This window comes from Oreochromis niloticus, linkage group LG5, assembly GCF_001858045.2.
Source record: "Oreochromis niloticus isolate F11D_XX linkage group LG5, O_niloticus_UMD_NMBU, whole genome shotgun sequence".
In the NCBI taxonomy this organism is placed as follows: Eukaryota; Metazoa; Chordata; class Actinopteri; order Cichliformes; family Cichlidae; genus Oreochromis; species Oreochromis niloticus.
In genome coordinates, this window is record NC_031970.2 from 33029564 (window position 1) to 33048275 (window position 18712).

At 41.8% G+C, this 18712-nt stretch overlaps 1 protein-coding gene across 6 annotated transcripts in view; it reads left to right on the forward strand.

Moving 5' to 3' along the window:
- chl1b (cell adhesion molecule L1-like b) overlaps positions 1-18107 on the forward strand; it is a 70435-nt gene extending 52328 nt beyond the window's left edge. Inside the window, exons 22-32 of one of the 6 annotated variants that reach the window (XM_019358605.2) lie at positions 616-731; positions 997-1201; positions 1352-1474; positions 6770-6949; positions 8161-8190; positions 8979-9050; positions 11807-11914; positions 12074-12235; positions 12614-12745; positions 13710-13782; positions 16244-18107. In XM_019358605.2, coding sequence (XP_019214150.1) covers positions 616-731; positions 997-1201; positions 1352-1474; positions 6770-6949; positions 8161-8190; positions 8979-9050; positions 11807-11914; positions 12074-12235; positions 12614-12745; positions 13710-13782; positions 16244-16448 — 1406 coding nt within the window. In that variant the 3' untranslated portion in view covers positions 16449-18107. The remainder of the gene's footprint in view (positions 1-615; positions 732-996; positions 1202-1351; positions 1475-6769; positions 6950-8160; positions 8191-8978; positions 9051-11806; positions 11915-12073; positions 12236-12613; positions 12746-13709; positions 13783-16243) is intronic. The other 5 variants (XM_025907482.1, XM_025907483.1, XM_005450140.4 and 2 more) reach the window with 5 other exon arrangements.
- Positions 18108-18712: the final 605 nt, after the last annotated feature.

Sequence of the window (18712 nt, forward strand, 5' to 3'; positions counted from 1 at the left end):
TTGAAATAAGAGGAAAATAATTCTTATTCTCTTTCTGGAATTTCAGCCAAACCATTGTCATACCCTGTAACAGAAAGCTCAAGATGAGCTGAATGAAATATCTTATTAAGAAAACGTTGGACATATTTTCCTAGAATGAGTTTAATTTTGTGCAGTTGCGCAAAACTTGCTTGTTAAGAATGTTTTCTTTTTAGACAAAAAATAAGAAAACATGTTTATAAACAAGGGTTTTTTTATTTTCTTGAAAATCATTTTTTGCAGTGTAGCTAGAAGAAGAAAGCACCATGTACCATACTTATTACTGTTTTTCTTTTGTTTAGCTTTCTTTTGGATTTGTCCTCAGGAGGTCACCTCAGGTCATGAAACTTTCTCACTGCTGTGTCCTGAGTAAAATGAGATTTTAGGAAGTGTAGCACTTGTTTTTGTTTTTTGTTTGTTTTTTCATTTTTTTGTGACTCTAAGTAGAGTTCCCTCCTCGTAGGTATTCCAGTAAATCAGTGATCCCTAAATGTAAGCAAGCCGAGTAGTACTTTGTATTTTTGTCTTGTTTGGGTTTGTTGTTCCTTCCCTCACTTGCAGCTTATTGTAGATGCTAATGTGTGTTTGCCTTTGCAGTTCCCTCTGCTGCACCTGATAATGTAGCTGTGAAGGTGATGAACAGCTCCGTGGTCAAGGTTAGCTGGACACGAGTACACAAGGACAAGTTACATGGACATCTGGGAGGCTACAGGGTAATACCTCAAAACCAGACCTTTGCTTTTAGACACAGTTTAAAAGGAATGGCACTGACCTTGCTCTAAACATTTGCTTCTCTCACCTCACTCTGTCTCCTTTACTGGTGTCCAGCTCAATGTTTTCTTGCTTACAGCACCAGAAAAAAAAATCACACTAACTCAGTCAGCATTCCCTTACACATGTACATATGTATGATGTTCAAAGTGTGATGTCTTGTAGGCACTGCTGAGGATGTCTCTGTGTGCCTCCTTCCTGATGTAGATAAGTTGGTGGCGCCTGCGCAGTCTGGTGGACTCAAAGAAAAGTCCTGGAGATAAACACACGCTGACAGTCCCTGGGGATAAGAACCACGCCACGGTACCAAGTCTGACGCCCTTCTCCGAGTACAGCCTCATCGTCATGACCTTCAACGGGCGGGGCAACGGCCCAGGCAGTCATCCCGTCAACTTCAAAACCCCAGAGGGAGGTAAGATTGTGGAAAAACAGCATGGAGTGTATTGATTCACGACTACTGAAGGGAAAATCTAATAATAGCCAAGTAAACTGGGTTGCAGAATTTGACTGCTTGCTGTGTGTGTGTGTGTGTGTGTGTGTGTGTGTGCGCACACCTTTGCAGTCCCAGAGAAAAATCATGATTTCAGGGTCACAGATGTACAGAGGCACACTGTCTCTCTGGCCTGGAAGCCGCCGTTGGAGCCTAATGGGATTCTCATTGGCTACCTCCTTAAGTACCAGCTCAGTATGTATCCCTGTTCCTCATCCTTACACTTAATCAACACACGTATAATGGTGATGTTTCTGTATTGCTGTGAGAAGATGATGTGTTTTTCACCTTGTGTTTAATAGAGTTTACCCTCAGCTTGTACTCTGTAAAGAAAACAAACAGGCCATATATTTCAATTTGAAAACACTGACTGCATATCGGCTTAACTGTTTCAAACCTTTTCCTCTACACAATACTGCACTGCAGAAAGTATGTGCAGTACTTGAACAGTTTCTTGGGAAAAGAAGAAAGTGGTGATTGTCTAACCCATGATCCTTTACACAGAAAGAAGAATCGCTGCTCTGCTCTAATAAGGCTGGGGTCAGAGTGTGTGTATAGGAACCATGTCAGGGTGGTGTCTACTGGCCTGTGTCACGATCGCGGCTCGGCTAGTGCTGACCAAGGCCTCTGAGTCACAGTCTGTTAAGGTCCGGTTTTACTGACCCCATCCTGTCTGCAGGAAACGTCCTCAGCGCAGCTCACTGTCCCAGGGGACATCATCCCTGAACACATCCCACGTTTGCACACACTGTGCTGTCCTTAAATAAAAGTCACAACGAAGCTAATGACTAACTTCCAACAACGTCTTAGTGCCGCATTTCCCGGCTAATTGAGTTTGATTTGGCAGCAGCACAAAAAAAGGACCCGGCGTCACGCAGTATTTCAGGAGAGGACGTTTTCATTGTGCCACAGCAATAAAGCTGATGGACTCTTTGAAGTGTGACTTTTTTTTTTTTTCTGAAGTCCCCTTGAAGGAAGTCATGTGCGAAACGTTGAGGATAATGCAGCCAGCTGTCAGTGTATCATCGGTGACACAAGTGGAATCTCAAGCTACAGTGCAGCTGTTTGAAAACTCTGCCCATCTTCACAGCAGCCTTTAATAGCTTCACATTTCACCGGTTTCACAAGAGGCCCCGTTGTAACACACTGTTTAACGCAAGCTGGATCAACACTGGGTTTAAAACACTTAAACTAACCTGCTTTGAAATAACACGTTTTTAGGCTTTCAATGGTGATATCAGCTTGTGACTTTATCTTTAACTAGTGTAGTTCCCCTTCAGAGGGAGAGTAACCCAAATTTACAGATGTCCCTTAAATCTTTCACGTTGGCTGCGGTCGTGAGGTCTCAGGATCTGCTTTGTGAGCAACAGAGTGACAAGATCTCGGGATCGATTGCTAATAACATCTTGGAGAAACTCGAGGCTATAAAAAAGGAGATTGAGAGTCCAGTGTCGGAGTGTTAAAAACAGCCTGAAATTCTTATGAGCTGTTTGCAAAGGAAAATCACCATCATTATACGGCTACCCCCTTCGGCGCCAGCTGCGGGCTCAAGGCTGGAGCCGATCAAAAACAATCCCTGATACCGACTATGTTGTGACTGTTCCTTCCCATCCCATAAGGCCACCTGGGTTGGCTGGTAGACTGTTTACTTAGCCTGGCAGGGCGAAGGACACTGTCTCCGCTGAACTATGGACACGCACACACATACACTTACACTGATAAGCAAACACTGATCCCTCTCCCCTTCCAAACGCCTTCGATGCTTGTTTCCTGCGGGGGAACACGGCGGGCCTATGTGCCGCGCTGGAATGATAGCGCTGTGCAGGGCGGCTGCTGTGTTCGCTTCGGATGACTCCTCACCCCCCACCCATCCCCGTGGCTTGTCATGTCCTTCATAATGTTGTGCTGTGGACATTCATGTGCTTTTTGTGCAGAGGAGTTTTTTTTGTTTCCTGTTCTCATGCTGTCCTACCATGGAAGCACAGCATGAGTAGGGGTCTCTTTTTTTCCTCTTGTACTTTCCCATTGTAATGTACATTTCAGTGTTTTTCTCTAATGCTACCAATCTCCGACCTGTATCCCCATGTAATGTCTGTGTTTTATGTGTAAGGTCGGGGGGGTCCCATTTCACTGCAGGGCAACCTGCATGTGGCGAATAAAGCTTTGATTGATTGATTGATTGATTGGTGTATGTAATCATGAAGTTGCTGATATAAAAAGAGGAGAGCCTGAAGGATACACTCACTGACTGTGTGCATGTGTGTGTGTACCTGTTCACTACGTGGCCGCAGGTGTGTCTATCTGTGTGCGTGATCCCCTCCTCCCCCCCTCATAGATTGGACAGCTGCCACTCTAGGGGAAACACTGATAACAATTTTTTGTTAAAATACCCAATCTGAAAACTGCACAGCCAAACACTCTCAAACTCTGCTCTGCACTTACTTGGATCCACTGCAGTACCACTGGCAAATTTGAAATGGAAAAAATAAACTGTCAGCAGGGGAAAAACATAAGATTTAGTTGTGTGGGACACACACCAGGAGATGTGGAAATCATAAACATTTTCCCTTTACCTGCACTCAGTAACAAGTTTTTATCAAGTTCTTTTCTGAATCACTTAAAGCTTGTATGAATGTAAAAAGTGAATAAAGTCACCCTCATAACTCGAGTGGGTGGCATATAGTCACATTGCCTTAAAGAGCTGTTAACCCGCTCTAAAGCCCGGGGCATCATATGTCAGTACAGGCTAAACAACCCGTCTGACTGTCTCTCAGGGAGCTTGACAAGGCAAAGATAAGATTGTCATAAAAGTACCGATGACGGCTCATACTCAACCTGTTTTGTCATATTGAAATCTTTAATCCTGAGTACACAGATCATTTCACTGTTATGCACTGAAAATCTACTCAAGGCTTCATAAAATATCCACTTTATTTGCAATTATATGTGATGCAGATTGAGATAGGCACATATTTTTGAGCACTTAAGACCGTTCCAGTGAAGTTTGTACTGCATTTAACTGCTATATCGACACAAGTGGGAGTTAAAAATGACCTTGGCTATAACACAGTCTGTTTTTCTCCCATTTGAGCTAAACTCACACTTGCCGTCAGGTCACATTTCAGTGCTGGAGAGTCTTGGTTTGCTTCACGCTCCTCAAGGCCAACTGCGTTTGGCCCGCTAGGCTGAGGAATATTTGGAAATATTGTTGTTTGTCATTAGTGGAAGCGCCAAAGTCTGAAGCCTTCAGCCAGTTCACTCCATAAGATCATGTGGACCAGCTGTCAGGCCCGACTTTTGCTGTAATAGTGAGAAAGTAATGCCGCCGCAGGGTGGAAACATGATGCTTGTGGCCTCTTTTTTTGTACCAGAGTTGATTGCATAATATACTAAAAATCGAGTGGTTTTGTCCCTAGAAATAAAACTGAGCAAAAAAAAAACAAAAGCAAATCAGGATGTCTGATAACAGCGGGTGGCATCCAGGCAAATAAGAGAAGCAGACCAATACATTCTTGTCATTGTTTCTGTTGCCTCCTACCAGAGAGACGTGGCACCTCTTTCACAGCAAAGGTCACCTCAACACCTGCTGTGTTTGTTTTTGTCACAAAGAACATAAATGCCACCTCCCTACCTACTGGGCTGCTTTACGTAGTGAAAAATGAGATCCCATCACAATGTAGGCAGAAAGTACACACCGAAAACTCAAACAAATTGTAGCCATAAATTAGTGGAGCACAATTAGCTTTTTTGTTTTGTTTTAGGGATTTTTTTGTTAACGGAGATAACGTTTTATAGAGGGATTAATCCTGAAAAAGCAAAGAACAAGTTGCCTCTTTTTTTACAACCCAAACAGGAAATGTGCAAGCCAAAATGACAAGTGACATTTGCGTTTTCTTGTTTTTTTGGCAGAGCTGAAATGTCCCGTGATTGTCAGTTGGAAGTATTTTGAAAGGCCACTAGAGAGTTCCCCAAAAACAAGGCACAGTCAAACATTTCACTGTGTGTCAAAATACTGGAGTCATTCAGTCAAAAGTTAAAAAAAAAAAAAAAATAGAAGTTTACTAGAACAAAAAGGCATTGGGTACAAGGAAGAGCAGATTATGGGATAAGAGGGTAACGACATTATGATATCAATCATGTCAAAATTAAAGAAATCAAAATTCTATATGTATGGTTAAACTATGATGACCAGAATTATTCTTAGTATAGACATTGTATTTTAGGAAAAAGCTGGAAAGAATGGTTTTCTAATGTGGAGGCTTAGATGCATGTTCATGTGTGGTCACATCAGTAGATCAGAAAAATAAAGCAGTTAAACATATATGTTGTCACAAAGACACAAACTTCTTTAAGTTTCATCAGGTTGTATACAGCTTGCAGAAGTACTTCCAGTAGAACTAATTGCCGACACCTTTTTGGAGACGGGGAAAAACAAAGTGGGAGTGTACTACTAATATAAAGTATGCAGGCTGTCAAGTAAAAACACCTTTTCAAATGTAAAAACAAACTAGGTATGGAAGCTGTGTTTTCAAGGGACTGAAAATCTGTGAAACAAGTGTTCTTACTATGGTATATGTGTTGAATATGAAGATTCTGCATAGTTGTATGATCAAGTTTTTTACCTTAAATCTGCAACGTACTCCTGGTAATTGGGTCGGATTGAGGTCAGATCACGTTCACGTCATAAACAAACTGCTCTGGACCACCTCGTCCAAAGTGTCTTGATTACTGTGTTCACATCTGCACAAATGAACCACACCAAGGTGTAAAACGAACCAGAATCCAATTTAAATGAACTTGAACACCACAGGTGTAAAAAACACCCTAAAATAACCACCATAGGAGCAGTTTCTCATCGAGAATATCCACATGATCATCAGCAGCAAGACGCAGCAATGTGAGGGTTCGCAACAGGACTTCTGTAGCCAGTGGGTGAAGTCACAGTGGCTAAGTCTGTATTTTATATAGAGGCTATGCTTAACCCTAGAACACTATCGCTATAAATAGTAACACAATCACTAATGCCGGGTGATTTTTACCCGATATAATATAACCAATAAAAAGTAATCAAATATATCAAAATATGACAACACATGACAAATTAGAGTGGTCTTCTTTTACTTTCAACTGTGCCATGTCTAACAAAATGAAAAAAAACCCCTTCTAAAACAAAATAATGACTCTGGAAAGCTGGTCTTTGGTCCACCCATTCCTGGGAAATTTGAGACTTCCCTGGTGATGGCACAGGCTCCTCGACACGCAAACAGCTGCAGGAGAGAGAAATCATGTAAATGTATTTGCCCGGGTGTAAATCACCCAGCGATAATGTTCTAGGGTTAATACACTGTAGGTGCAGACCTGTTATTTGCACTGTACGTAATGCAGTGTAAGTATAAGAGTTTTTCCCTTGTTGCTCCTTTGCCTTGTTAGGTGACTGTGACAAAATACTTACATTTACGTATTTTTTTTCTTGCCATTTTTTACTTCTAGTCAATGACACAGAAGAAGTGGGACCACTGCAGACAGTAGACATTAGCAAACCTGAGACCACCACGTGGATCCTGCGTGACTTGGAGCCTTTGAGTAAATACAAGTTCTACCTGTGCTCCTGTACTGCGGTGGGCTGCGGGCCTGACGTCAGCGACGAGTGCACCACCACCCTGGAAACAAGTGAGTGATTGAAGGTCCGGAAAGCCGAGCCAATCGGGCTTTGTGTGTCCGGATAAGCTTGCGTGGGCGTGTGGCTGGTAGAGCGTGGCGCTTTCTCAGTGGGGGAACAATGGGAATGCGGACGAGCTCTGAGGAGCGCAATTTGCTCGTGTGAACCGAGGCTAAGCAAACCAGGTGACAGAGTCATTTTGCCATTTCGAAGTGGCATTGAACTAGGGCAATATGATATAAGCCTGAGCAGCCAAGCTTTTCATATCTCCATGTAAGTAATTTTTGTGGATAAACAATTTCATATGGCTGCAGTCGAGGTTTTCATTTGTCACTGTCATGAGAGAGCAAGTGCTTATTGATTGGACAGAGAGCGTGAGCTATGAAACAATCAGCTAAGAAAGAAAATTGCTTTGAGCAGGAAGGAAACTGAAGCTTTTATTACTGAATTGTGCAATCATGAAAGAGTTGCCGGGTAAGTCATCATAATAAGCCAGCTTGTAACATGTAATCTTTGCCTTTTAATTACATATCATTAGTCGAGGTCCACACACCATACTTCATCTGGCTCAAACTCAAGCCAAGCTCCTGTGATTGTGGTCGGTGGTACGAGTGATTGAAGCAGGAAGCTTTCTGCAAGTGTCACTAAATGTGCTGTAGTCATAAGAAATAAGCAGGTGGCTCTTTCAATACAAATGCACAAGAAAATGAATGTAGTATGTCACTCAGGCTGTGTTATGTAAGAGCAGATCTCTCAACTTTGAAGTGCAGCACAGGTGCTTAATATGCAAGTGATTGCTTATTGTTTACTGTACGAATCCTCACAATCACAGAAAGACACTTAATTGGCTCTTAGGGGTTGTTTATTTGCATGGTGGGAAAAAAACACAGGAGAAATGATTACAGGTAGAATGGCTCATTTTATATGTATTGAGTTGCAATTTTGTCAGGCTATTACATGTGCTGGGGAGAGGTTCAAGGTCTGCACATGAAAGCTATTTGTGGTAACACCTCCATCACTGTGTGCATGCGTGTGTGTGTGTGAGGATTTGTCTTAATGGTCCTCTGCTTGCTTTCACATATGCCACTAAAATAGTGCATTGCTTTGAGATGTAGCTTTGATCATGCAGTGTGTATTATAAATGTGCTTGTGAATGTGGACGTCTGCTTAGCCATGCAATGCTTGTCCCTTCTGTCTTTTTCCTTTTTTTTCTTTTCTGCAGCTTCCATTTTGGCTCCTGCTGTTGGCCTCAGTATGTAGATCTGTTTATGCAGCAAGTGTGGCATGTCATATGTACACATATAGAGAGCATCAAACTGCTCTGAAATAGTGATAGAATAACTTTCATGTTAGTATGACATGCTCACCATTTTGTTTTTTAGTAGTGCTTGCATGCTTTTAGGTTTAGAAATATGGATGTGTGTAGCTGCTGTAGGCCTGAATAAATCATCGGGGCTTGACTGTCAAACATTTGGACACTTTTTATTTGTCCTATGCAGAATTTAGCAGCCCTAAACAGTCAGCCTCTCTGCACATAATTGACCTTGTCTGCTGTTTGCCCTTGCCATCAGCAGAGAGCACTCTGATGCCTCCTTTCATTAGAAAAACGTCAACTTCTTCTTAGATAAAGTTTTGCGGCTTCCTCTCTAATAACAATTGGTAATGAGTAACCTAATTATAAATTCATATTAATCTTGGCTCATTAGCAGCTGTAAACGAATATTGACTTTTCTTCTAGCAACGGCAGGCTCGGTGCAACAAGCTGGGGTAATAAATGATGCCTTAAGAGCCAAACGCAGTAAGAGCATCAGACACGCCACAGGCTCGTCCCTTTTTCTTTCTTTTTTTGGATTGGAGTAAAAATTAAAAGGCACATCTCAGAGGTGTGAAATACAGTTTTGAAACTCTAGATCCTGTTTCAGATTGCATAGTCACTAATTTTAGAGTGTACTTAACAACAGCATGCATGCTAACAGTAGACGATAGCACCTCAAGCCCTTACGCCAATTGATAACCACAAGGTCTGTCTTTTCTTTTCAGGCAAGTCAGCTTCCCCCTCACCTCCAAGCACTCCAAAGTCCCCTGTGACCAAACCCACTCGTTCCACCATAGGTAGAGCTGCAGCACTTTCTGACACAGCAAAGCCTTAACCGTACAGCATCGACAGCAAAGGCTGAGGAATAAATGCAGAGGAGCATTGACTATTATAATGTGATAGCATCTTCAGGCATTTTTCTCAGCTAGTTTATGATGTAAAATGGCAGCCATATTGTACTGTAAGCTTTCATTTCTCTGCTACACCACCGGGAAATCTAGCATACTAGATCTATATCCCGATCCCACAGTGTGGCAGTGGAGTGCAGTCACTTGAACAGGACAAATATGTCTAATTGTAAGTGATTGATTTGTTGGGCCCCATTCAGCCCTCTGTGTGGCAGTGTATTGACCCAGCAGTCACCTGACATTTCCATGTAATCTTCAACTGGGTAAACAGCAACACAGCTCTGGGACAAGAAGAGGTCCGGGGACAGAGAGAAAACAGCAAGGAGAAACATCCTCCTGAGCCATGCAGAGAAGTATGAGCTCATACTAAGAGGGTGATATTTGCAGGACACTGAGATAAGTGGATAAGTGGAAGCTGTTGAAAGCTCCTGTATCAGAATATTTTCTGGTCTCTCCTTATTAAAAAAAAAGATTTCTAACTTTGAAGGGGTATCTTCCAGGGCATTCGTTCCCTGCTGGGTGAGCAGCTGCTTTCTGCAGAAGGTAATAGCAAGCTGAGGAACATGGTGACAAAACACGGCAGCCAGCCTCTGGATATTTTTAACTCAGATTGTCTATGTCTGTCGAAGTCATCACACACTCGCAATGACTAGAATTGCTATAGCTGGTGACTAATCCATCAACATTAGTCAGAGAGTGTCATTTGCAGTTGTTGGGATGGACAGCCCAGACACAGGTGTTCTTGTGAACTGAATTATCACCTGAGCAAATAAAGCACCTGAGCTTGAGGCACAGATGAAGATTTGCATGTTTGCTGTGGTGAAATGAAGTGGATTGTGCTTTGTTGACTAGCTTAGACAGCTGCTGTCAAAGCACACGTTTCCCATACTAATCATGCTCATCAATTACAAAATTACTGTTTTTTCCCTCTTTCTCTGTTTGAGGATGAGAAGGATAAAATCACCTTGATAGGTATGTCTGAGGTAGATGAAGCAAGAACACACAAAATGTTAATTTTCCACTAAAGTTGTATTTAAGTAGCACCACTTCGTAGGTGCCATTTCAAAGCACTGTATCCTGCGATATTATAAAAAGAACCCCAGTAATCCTCTTCAGCAGCGGTCCCCAACCTTTTTTGCGCCACGGACCGGTTTACTGTCAGACAATATTTTCACAGACCAGCCTTTAAGGCAGTGGTTCTTAACCTGGGTTCGATCGAACCCTAGGGGTTCGGTGAGTCGGTCTCAGGGGTTCGGCAGAGCCTCCGCCGTGACATGCACGGCTCATTTTGTGCACCAGTAAAAAAACATATCTATGTCTTGAATTTGAAAAAAAAAATCATATTTTATTTTTCACTAAAGAGGGGTTCAGTGAATGTGCATATGAAACTGGTGGGGTTCGGTACCTCCAACAAGGTTAAGAACCACTGCTTTAAGGTGTCGCGGATAATTACAACAAAATAAAATGATACGACCGAGACAAAAACAGTGGTATTTTGTAAATATAATAATAAACGTGAATTCACTGTGTAATACTGTAACTTTATTAGCACCGTCCTCCTGAAATGCGCCAACATTGAGAGTTGGTGCATTTTAGGAGGAGCATTTCCTCTCTGCGCCTTAAAGCTCTCTGGTCACTATGGTAACACATAAACATTTCTTTCAAAATAAGACACACAACTACAACACGGGAAAAGACCCAGACTCGGAAACCGAGTTAACGATAAAAACCCTGAAAACCATAAATTTCACACCAGAGCCTCAACTCTTGCGGGCCGGTACCAAACGACTCACGGACCGGCACCGGTCTGTGGCCCGGGGATTGGGGACCGCTGCTCTATGTGCATGCACTTGGCGACTGTGGAGAGGAAGAACTGCCCTTTAACAAGAAGAGAGCAATAAAAACTGGATTTGTTTAAGCTAATTATTGATCTGAAAACTTTGTGAACTGATTAATTTACTACATTAAATTAAACACTGAAATATTTTTTTCATTCAACATTAAAGCTGAAAAAGCTGTTCTGCTTGTTGAGTTTCTAATAATTTGCACTTTACCTTGAGTTACCTAGAAAAATGCCCAACATTGTCTGGCTTGAGCTTCTGGGATTACATTTTTTTGTTTGTTCATTTTCCCATTTGATGAAATACAGAAAGGCATTGACACCGGTTCTGCCAAAAACTGTTTTAACACTTTAAAACTTCCAGGAATGTAAAATAACCATAATAACTCACAGGGAAAAAAGTGTCTTATTAAAATGTTGTAGGGGTTACTTGACTTCATTCCCATGTTTCATTCATATCTGCTTGTGTGAAATGTCCATCATGCAGCAGTCTTTGGTGTTAAATCGCTCTTCAGGTTTTAGTAGACTGCCATTCAGCTTTGGAGGCTCCACCTGTGGTTCCATTTCCCTATCCACATTACTCTTGTCCTGTTGTGAGAGTGACCCAACGTCCCCTTCTGTCAGACGTAATTGATGCCTCCTTACAATAGTGTTAGGAAGAAGCACGCTTGCCTCTTCCTTAGAAAGCATCCTTTATCCTGTAAACACACACGATTGCTAACACTTTGATCTGCTTTGTCCTCTACTAACCCTTCTCTGCCATTTCTCCATTTCTTTTCCTCATCTCGTCTTATCCCCCCATCAGTCCCGACCCTGTTTAATGTTAGCTCTGCTGTTAGCGACAGCGCTGCAAATATCAGCTGGAGATCTGGAGGAGAGCATGCTGAGTTTTATATCACATATATGAACAACCGTAAGCTCAGTCTCTGTTGGTTTCTGAGTAGAGTAGAATGAAACAGTAGGTGAAGCATCTGCATCTTTGTGTCTTTTCGCCCATTTCTACATTAGATAAAGGTGGTTGTGTGTTTTCATGTGTACTGACACACTGTTGATCATTCACCCCTCTGCACAGGTGAGGGTCACTGGAAGACAACAGAGGCCTTAAACACCTCTAAGACTTTCCACATCATTGACGGCCTTGAACCTGAGACTGAGTACACTGTGCGCCTTATTCCTAACAGCCGGGTTTATAATTCTAGTATATTTGAAGATGTTATCACTACAGGTCCAAGAGGTGAGGAAGGGGACAAAAAAATGGCTTAAAGTATAAAAAAGCAGAACTAATTTACCTCCCTTTTAAAGAAAAAAGAACAGGTGCAACCCACGTGTCCTTGAGCGGTGACTCAGGCTGCGATGTGTGGTCCTTTACGGTGTCACGAGGATTTAATTTGGCTCACTAAGAAGGAATTACATTTGTACAGCGTTCCTTACTTGATTAATTAGACAAGCAGGATTAGCTGTTTAATATTAATATTGGAGCGTTTCCATCAGCGGAGCGCCCTGCCGCCTCCTGCCTTTGCATCAGATAGGCTCCGTCGATGTAAACATTCAATCAAGTGTCCTGATGAAAAGGCCAAGGCGAGTCAAAGTCACCCAATATTGTTCTCCTCAGGTCTGGCCAGCATTCACGGAGGAATATCTACCAAGGGCTGGTTTATCGGGCTGATGTGCGCCATTGCTCTCCTCACACTCATTGTGTTGATCGCCTGCTTTGTCAACAGAAATAAAGGAGGGAAGTATTCCGGTAGGTCCTCACTTTACAAGCACACACGCTCATCACCTTGCCTGAATACTAATTGCTGCTCAGAGCATCATTATAGTTCCATTTTGTTGTTTGTTGACATGAAAAAAATGATCAATCATCCCAGAAGCCATTACCGGAATGTGTATGATGATAGTTTTCCCCTTTTTTTTGTTTCCCCGGCCATTATAATGCAAATTTATACATAAAATAGGCTGCTGCATTGAAAGGAAAATAAACATTTGTACTGTATGACCAGCATTTGAATTTTGCATTATTTTTCCAGCCAACAATCTAAACAAAGTGCAGAGCCCACAGCGAGACAAAATGCAAATGCTGCACATGAGCAGGCTGGATAGTGAATAGTGACAGAAGCTCTGTGGTATCTCAGCACTAGTCCTCCTACTGGGGACACGGGAGTCCTTATCAGCTTTATTATTCACGGCTAATGGCCTTCAGGTTTGTCGTCTGGCCAGCAATCGTTTCACTCGTCAGCAGAAATAAAGAGCGAGATGCAGCTCTGTCCTTTGTTTCCTCATTAAGTTCTCATTAGCGACAACCTTTTCTTTCATTTGCCTGAGCCATGTGCTTTTTTTTCCTTCTCCCTTTTCCTTTTGCTTTGCATACTAAGGAAAACATTTAGATTTAAAAACATAAACCAAAGCTTCATTTTTTCCTCTTTAAGGAAAAAAAAAGACCCCAAATGTGTATATCTATCTATCTATCTATCTATCTATATATGTATATATATAAATAAATATATATATATATATGTATATATGTATAAAAGCAAAATTTCGTAAGCTTATCTAAAGCTTGCATTGATCATTGGTGAGTAAGTGTGGGGAATTAGGGACTGACACTCAAACTTATTCAGATAGTGTTAACAGTCGGGGGACTCAGTGATCTTCACTGGCAGTCATCTCTTGAGGAAATTGCTGATATCTCCTCTTTATTTTGTGAGCAGTAAAAGAAAAAGAAGACCTTCACCCAGACGTGGAGTCTCAGGGCATGAATGACGACACATTCTGTGAATACAGGTAAGCGTCACCCTCAGAGCGCCGTCTCACCACCTCACTGCAATTCACGCGCAACCGACAACGAATTTCTCCTGTGTTAGCAGTCTTATCCATCTTCTCCTCTCAGTAACGTTTTTTTTTTTTTGCACTTTTCCTCTCACTGAAAAGACACCCCAGCACGCGTGAGGTTCCCATGGAGCCTCACACTTCTTCAGCTGAAGAAATTTGATGGACTGAGTAACTGGAAAGTATGTGATAAACAGCAGTAAGCTGTTTACACGTCAGTGTTGTCAGAGTAGTAGCATCCCTTCATAGGAGGTTGTGATCGTAGATACGGTGTTGTGTTGGTGTGTTGTGACAGATTGCATCATAAAGGGAGCCACGGCACCGCTCACAAGTTGCCATTTTCTGTCCGGATGGAGTTAAACGCGCGCTGCCCGGCACACAGCAGGACACTAAAACCAATCAGTGTAATTGAAAGCAGCTCATCTCCAGGGCAGTAATATCGGGGCACGTTTCATTAATCCTTTAGTGGTCCAATTCATAACAGTCTAACGCAGTATGAGTCCCAGTGTAATTCTCCAATCAGTGGGATCTGCACAGCACAACAAATGCTGATATGATGAAGTCAAAAGTGGCTCAGTGTGACAGCATTTAGACTTTGTCATGTTCGCTTCAGGAGCTAGGTGGCCTGGCTTTTCACTGATTGGCTGTGTTTACTTAACTAGTCCAAAGAATAAACCAGAAGTGTACTAGTTTGCTTTCTTTGGGGACTTAGATGAGAAGATTAATACAACAGTTTGGAGTGAAAAATAAAGAAACTGTTAGCTTAGCACACAGTTTGAGTCAAAGCTGAAGCAGATACTGCTCAGCTAAATTAAGTGCTAGTTAACCTTCAACCTCACAGTGACCACAAGACTACAGGAAGGCACTGCCCTCAGGCAGGAAATAATGAGGTCAGTGACCACAATATATAATCTCAGATGTGGGTGAGTGTTAATAATGAGATATTAATTTATTTAATTATGGAAAGATTGGTGCTGAACAGCAGTTTAAATGGAACGGGTACAAATGATTTAAAAAAAACAACAACAACAACAAAACTCTATGAGTGAAGGAAACAAGGACAGGAATGATACAGGTGCAAACATTTGGTGGTTTGTGATTATTAATCTGTGATTTGTGATAAATTCATTTTTAGAGTGCAGTGTGTCCCAGGTGGTCAGAGCAGACGCTGAAAGCAGCTGAGTGGCCCAGTGCACCGGTTTAGCACAGAAGCAATGAGAATCTTACAGATAAACAGTAACACATCTGTCACATCTTTGATTACCCAACGTTTTCATGGAAGATGCAATGATGAAGACTATAAATAATAAAGGATAAAGAGGGACTCAAGTTGAGCATGTCTATAAGCAACGCTCCTTTAAAAGCATGTATTGGCAATGCCTGTTATGTGGACAATTATTTAGGAGGTTCATCTAAATAAATGGAGAAAGAGCCCAAACTTGATTGATGAAGTAAATCTAACCTGGATCCTTTCAATGATAAGAAACAGTATTGGATGATAAAGACTAAATCTCCCTGGCACCACTGAACTGTACTTCAGCTGAGCGTATGCAACAGTGCAGCAGCATGACTCTAATGTTTCCCAGTTTGGCTGTTGATTGGCTCTTTGATGGCGGAGGCATTTTAGAATACTCCCATTGATTTCTACTCAACAGTCACTGAGTGCCAAGTCTGTTCTCTGCTGTAAATCACGTCACTGTAATCTAGGACAGACAGAAAATGGCCCCGACCAAAGTTTCAAGTGTTTAATAAGGTGGCTGCTATTCACTTTACTGAGCTAAAAGTCATCGGTTTTTGTTTTGTCTCGACATCTATATTTACTGAGCATATCTACCATTTTCTGCCCTCAGAAACTATTCACATCCTTTGCTAAATCTAATGCTATGTCCTATCCCAAAAATGTAATGGCTTCTTCATTTGGCCAATCACGTTTCATGAAGTTTGGTTAAGGAGTTCCTTCCATAATCTCCACTTTTGCCTTAGAATCAGGCTATGGTTGAATTTATGAAAAGCTAGCTGGTCCACCGTGCTCCTGTAGTTGATGTCAAAAGCTCTAATGTCACCAGAATTCCCATGACAATATTACACAGTACATCCTTTGTAATCGTTTCACTGTTGTATTATATAAGACCACATCATGTGTGTAGCCTCACCAGCACCAGTTTAATGTACCTCTTAATATCTCATTTGCTCTCCAGTTGGCACTTGATCAAATGAGGCGCGTATGCTCATGTTTTAATTTTGTTTCAACATGTGCATCTTTGTGATTATAACCCATTGGTCAGCCCGAGGTAAAGGATAATGTCAATCACAGAGGCTCACTGTAGAGGCAGCAGCCCCGTCCTCTCCAATAAGCTACAGAGTGAAGCCATGGGTGAAATGAGGTGCTTCTAAATCCACTGTGCTTCTCTCGCAGCGACAACGACGAGAAGCCACTGAAGGGCAGCCAACACTCGCTGAGCAGGGAGATCAAAGCGGTGGAAAGCGGGGACAGCCTGGTGGACTACGGCGACGAGGACGCTCAGTTCAACGAAGACGGCTCCTTTATCGGCGAGTACGCCGGGCGAAAGGAGAAGAGGGCGTCCGCTGAGATCAAAGCCACCATTCAGACCCCGGCATGAGGAGCAGAACGGGCCATCCAGTTTCCACGAAAGCTGTCGGAACAAAAAAAGAAAAACAGGAAACAGACATTATTCATGCGGAGCGCAAGTTCTGTGTCAAACGTAATGTGTCGTTGCCAAGTGCACACTGCCATTCTCATTTTATACAGCTCTGTTTTGTTAAGTTGCAACAGAATGACCATTACTAAATACAGTGTATATATAGTGTATATTGTATGTGTGGAGTGTCTTTTTTTATAATTGTTATTACTCAAAATTTTAGAGGGCTTTGTTTTTATTTCCTTTCCTTCTGCTGCAGTACTCTTTGTACTCCCCTCTCCGCCGTGCAGCGTTATATGCAGCTTCGCCTCTGGTGTCACCTTGTAGCAGGCCACAGATAAAGTGGGGATATCAAGTTGATATTTTTTCAATTGGAACTTGTATTACTGACCTTTTATATTTGAAATGGATTCATTGAATATGATGTAAGATGTGTATAAAGGTTTGCTTATTAACTTATTTTTTTTCCAGTGGTTTTATACCTGACAGAATAATAAGACAGTTCACATATCAATGCATATTATAAAGACCGCTTCCTTCTCCTGAATCTCCTTGTGATGTTAGGATATACTATTTAGTTGTACCTTGTTTAGAAACATTTGAGTTCTTAGTTTAAATCACACATTTGCTGTAACAGCCAAGCGGTGCTTCAGCAGATATGGGGTAAGAAGTTTCAGAAATGTAATCCATTACAGGTTGATATCATTAAACAACCATACGCATCTTGATTAAATTGGATTTAACCACCAGTTTTACAAATCAAGAATGAGCAGATCAATACAGTTTATTGTCAGTACGTTAAAAAATAAAGCTGACATAAGTAAGGGAAACAAGGGAAAGAAGTAGCTCTAGCACAATACAAAGAAAAGCTTAGGAATGCAATATGGTATATGTTACAAACATGAAGGATGTGTTGATTTTTCCATTCATGCAGGCCGGTTTTTTTTGGGGTTTTTTTACATTGCTACTTCATTAAATTAGTAATACAATGTCAATTGTTTTTTAGAGATGTTCTTTAAAAAAATCTACAAAAGCTAAGGTTTTGTTTTTTAAATTTGTAGCCTGCAAATCGAAGCTGTGGCATCGCTATGTCACTGTCAGTACCTGCAATGGATTACAGGCTTCTTTTTTGTCAATCAGATTACTCAGTCTGGTTTCAATATTTGCCATCCACCTGCACCGCTAATTCAGTGTGCTATAGTGAAGTGTTATATTGGTTTTGTTAAGCCCTACTTTGAGTATGCTGCCACTCCAAAACAGAATCACTTCTATTGTTCAGCATTAACATTAGCAACATGATCGGGAAAACTGCAGTGTTTTGTAAAAGTTCACTCATTGCATTGCATGTTATAAATGTTAATTGGTGTTTTTCAATGTTATTAAATCGCTTTACTTTCCTACATCTGGGTAATAGTCTGACTGTCTGTCTTTTCGCAGCCATCACTAGCCGGAGATTATTAATGTTTTCGCTACCCGCGGTACTATTTGTAGGTCCCCGCGGACGAATTCCTGACTGAAGTCTCTGCCTTTACCTCCAGCCATCAGTAAAATATGAGTTGAGAGAAAGCACTACCTTGTGAAATGTCCTCATTCAATCTGAATAAAGTAAAAGATGTCTGACAAATTGTTCCCATTTGTAGCCTGACTTTAACAAATACCACGCCAGGGTCAAGTCTCTGTCTGAGTCGAGCATCTTGTTAGGTTACTTCGGCTGTAGGAGAGAATCTCGAGAAATCAAAGCAGTGGGCTCAGCCAGGCACTGGATCAAGAAGCGGGAGCTGTAATCATGTCTGATGGTTGATAGCAGGGAGTGGAGAGTGTCAGTGTGAGGACTCTCACTGTGTGGCTCGCATCTGCCTCAAATACTCTGTCATCACTCAGCCGGGTTTGCCTTAACTGCGGCGCTGAGCGGCTGCAGTTTTCACACGTGCGACCTTCAGGTGTTGGTAATGGACCCTTCGGTAGCCATCCTGAAGGTCCTCGACTCTGGAAACAATATGAACAGCTGGATGTGTCTGCAATCAATGTTGGGTGAGCTACTTACAGAGCTTAATTGTGCAACAGAACAACACTGCTCTCTGGAGAGAAAGCCGAATTGCATCACAGCTAGTGAAAAACAGAAATTCCTATTAGAGAAATTACTTACCAAAACACTGTAGGCTACAAACACTATCAGCTGGGTGCAACATTGAAGGTTTTTCGAAGTTTATGCGACACACAAATGC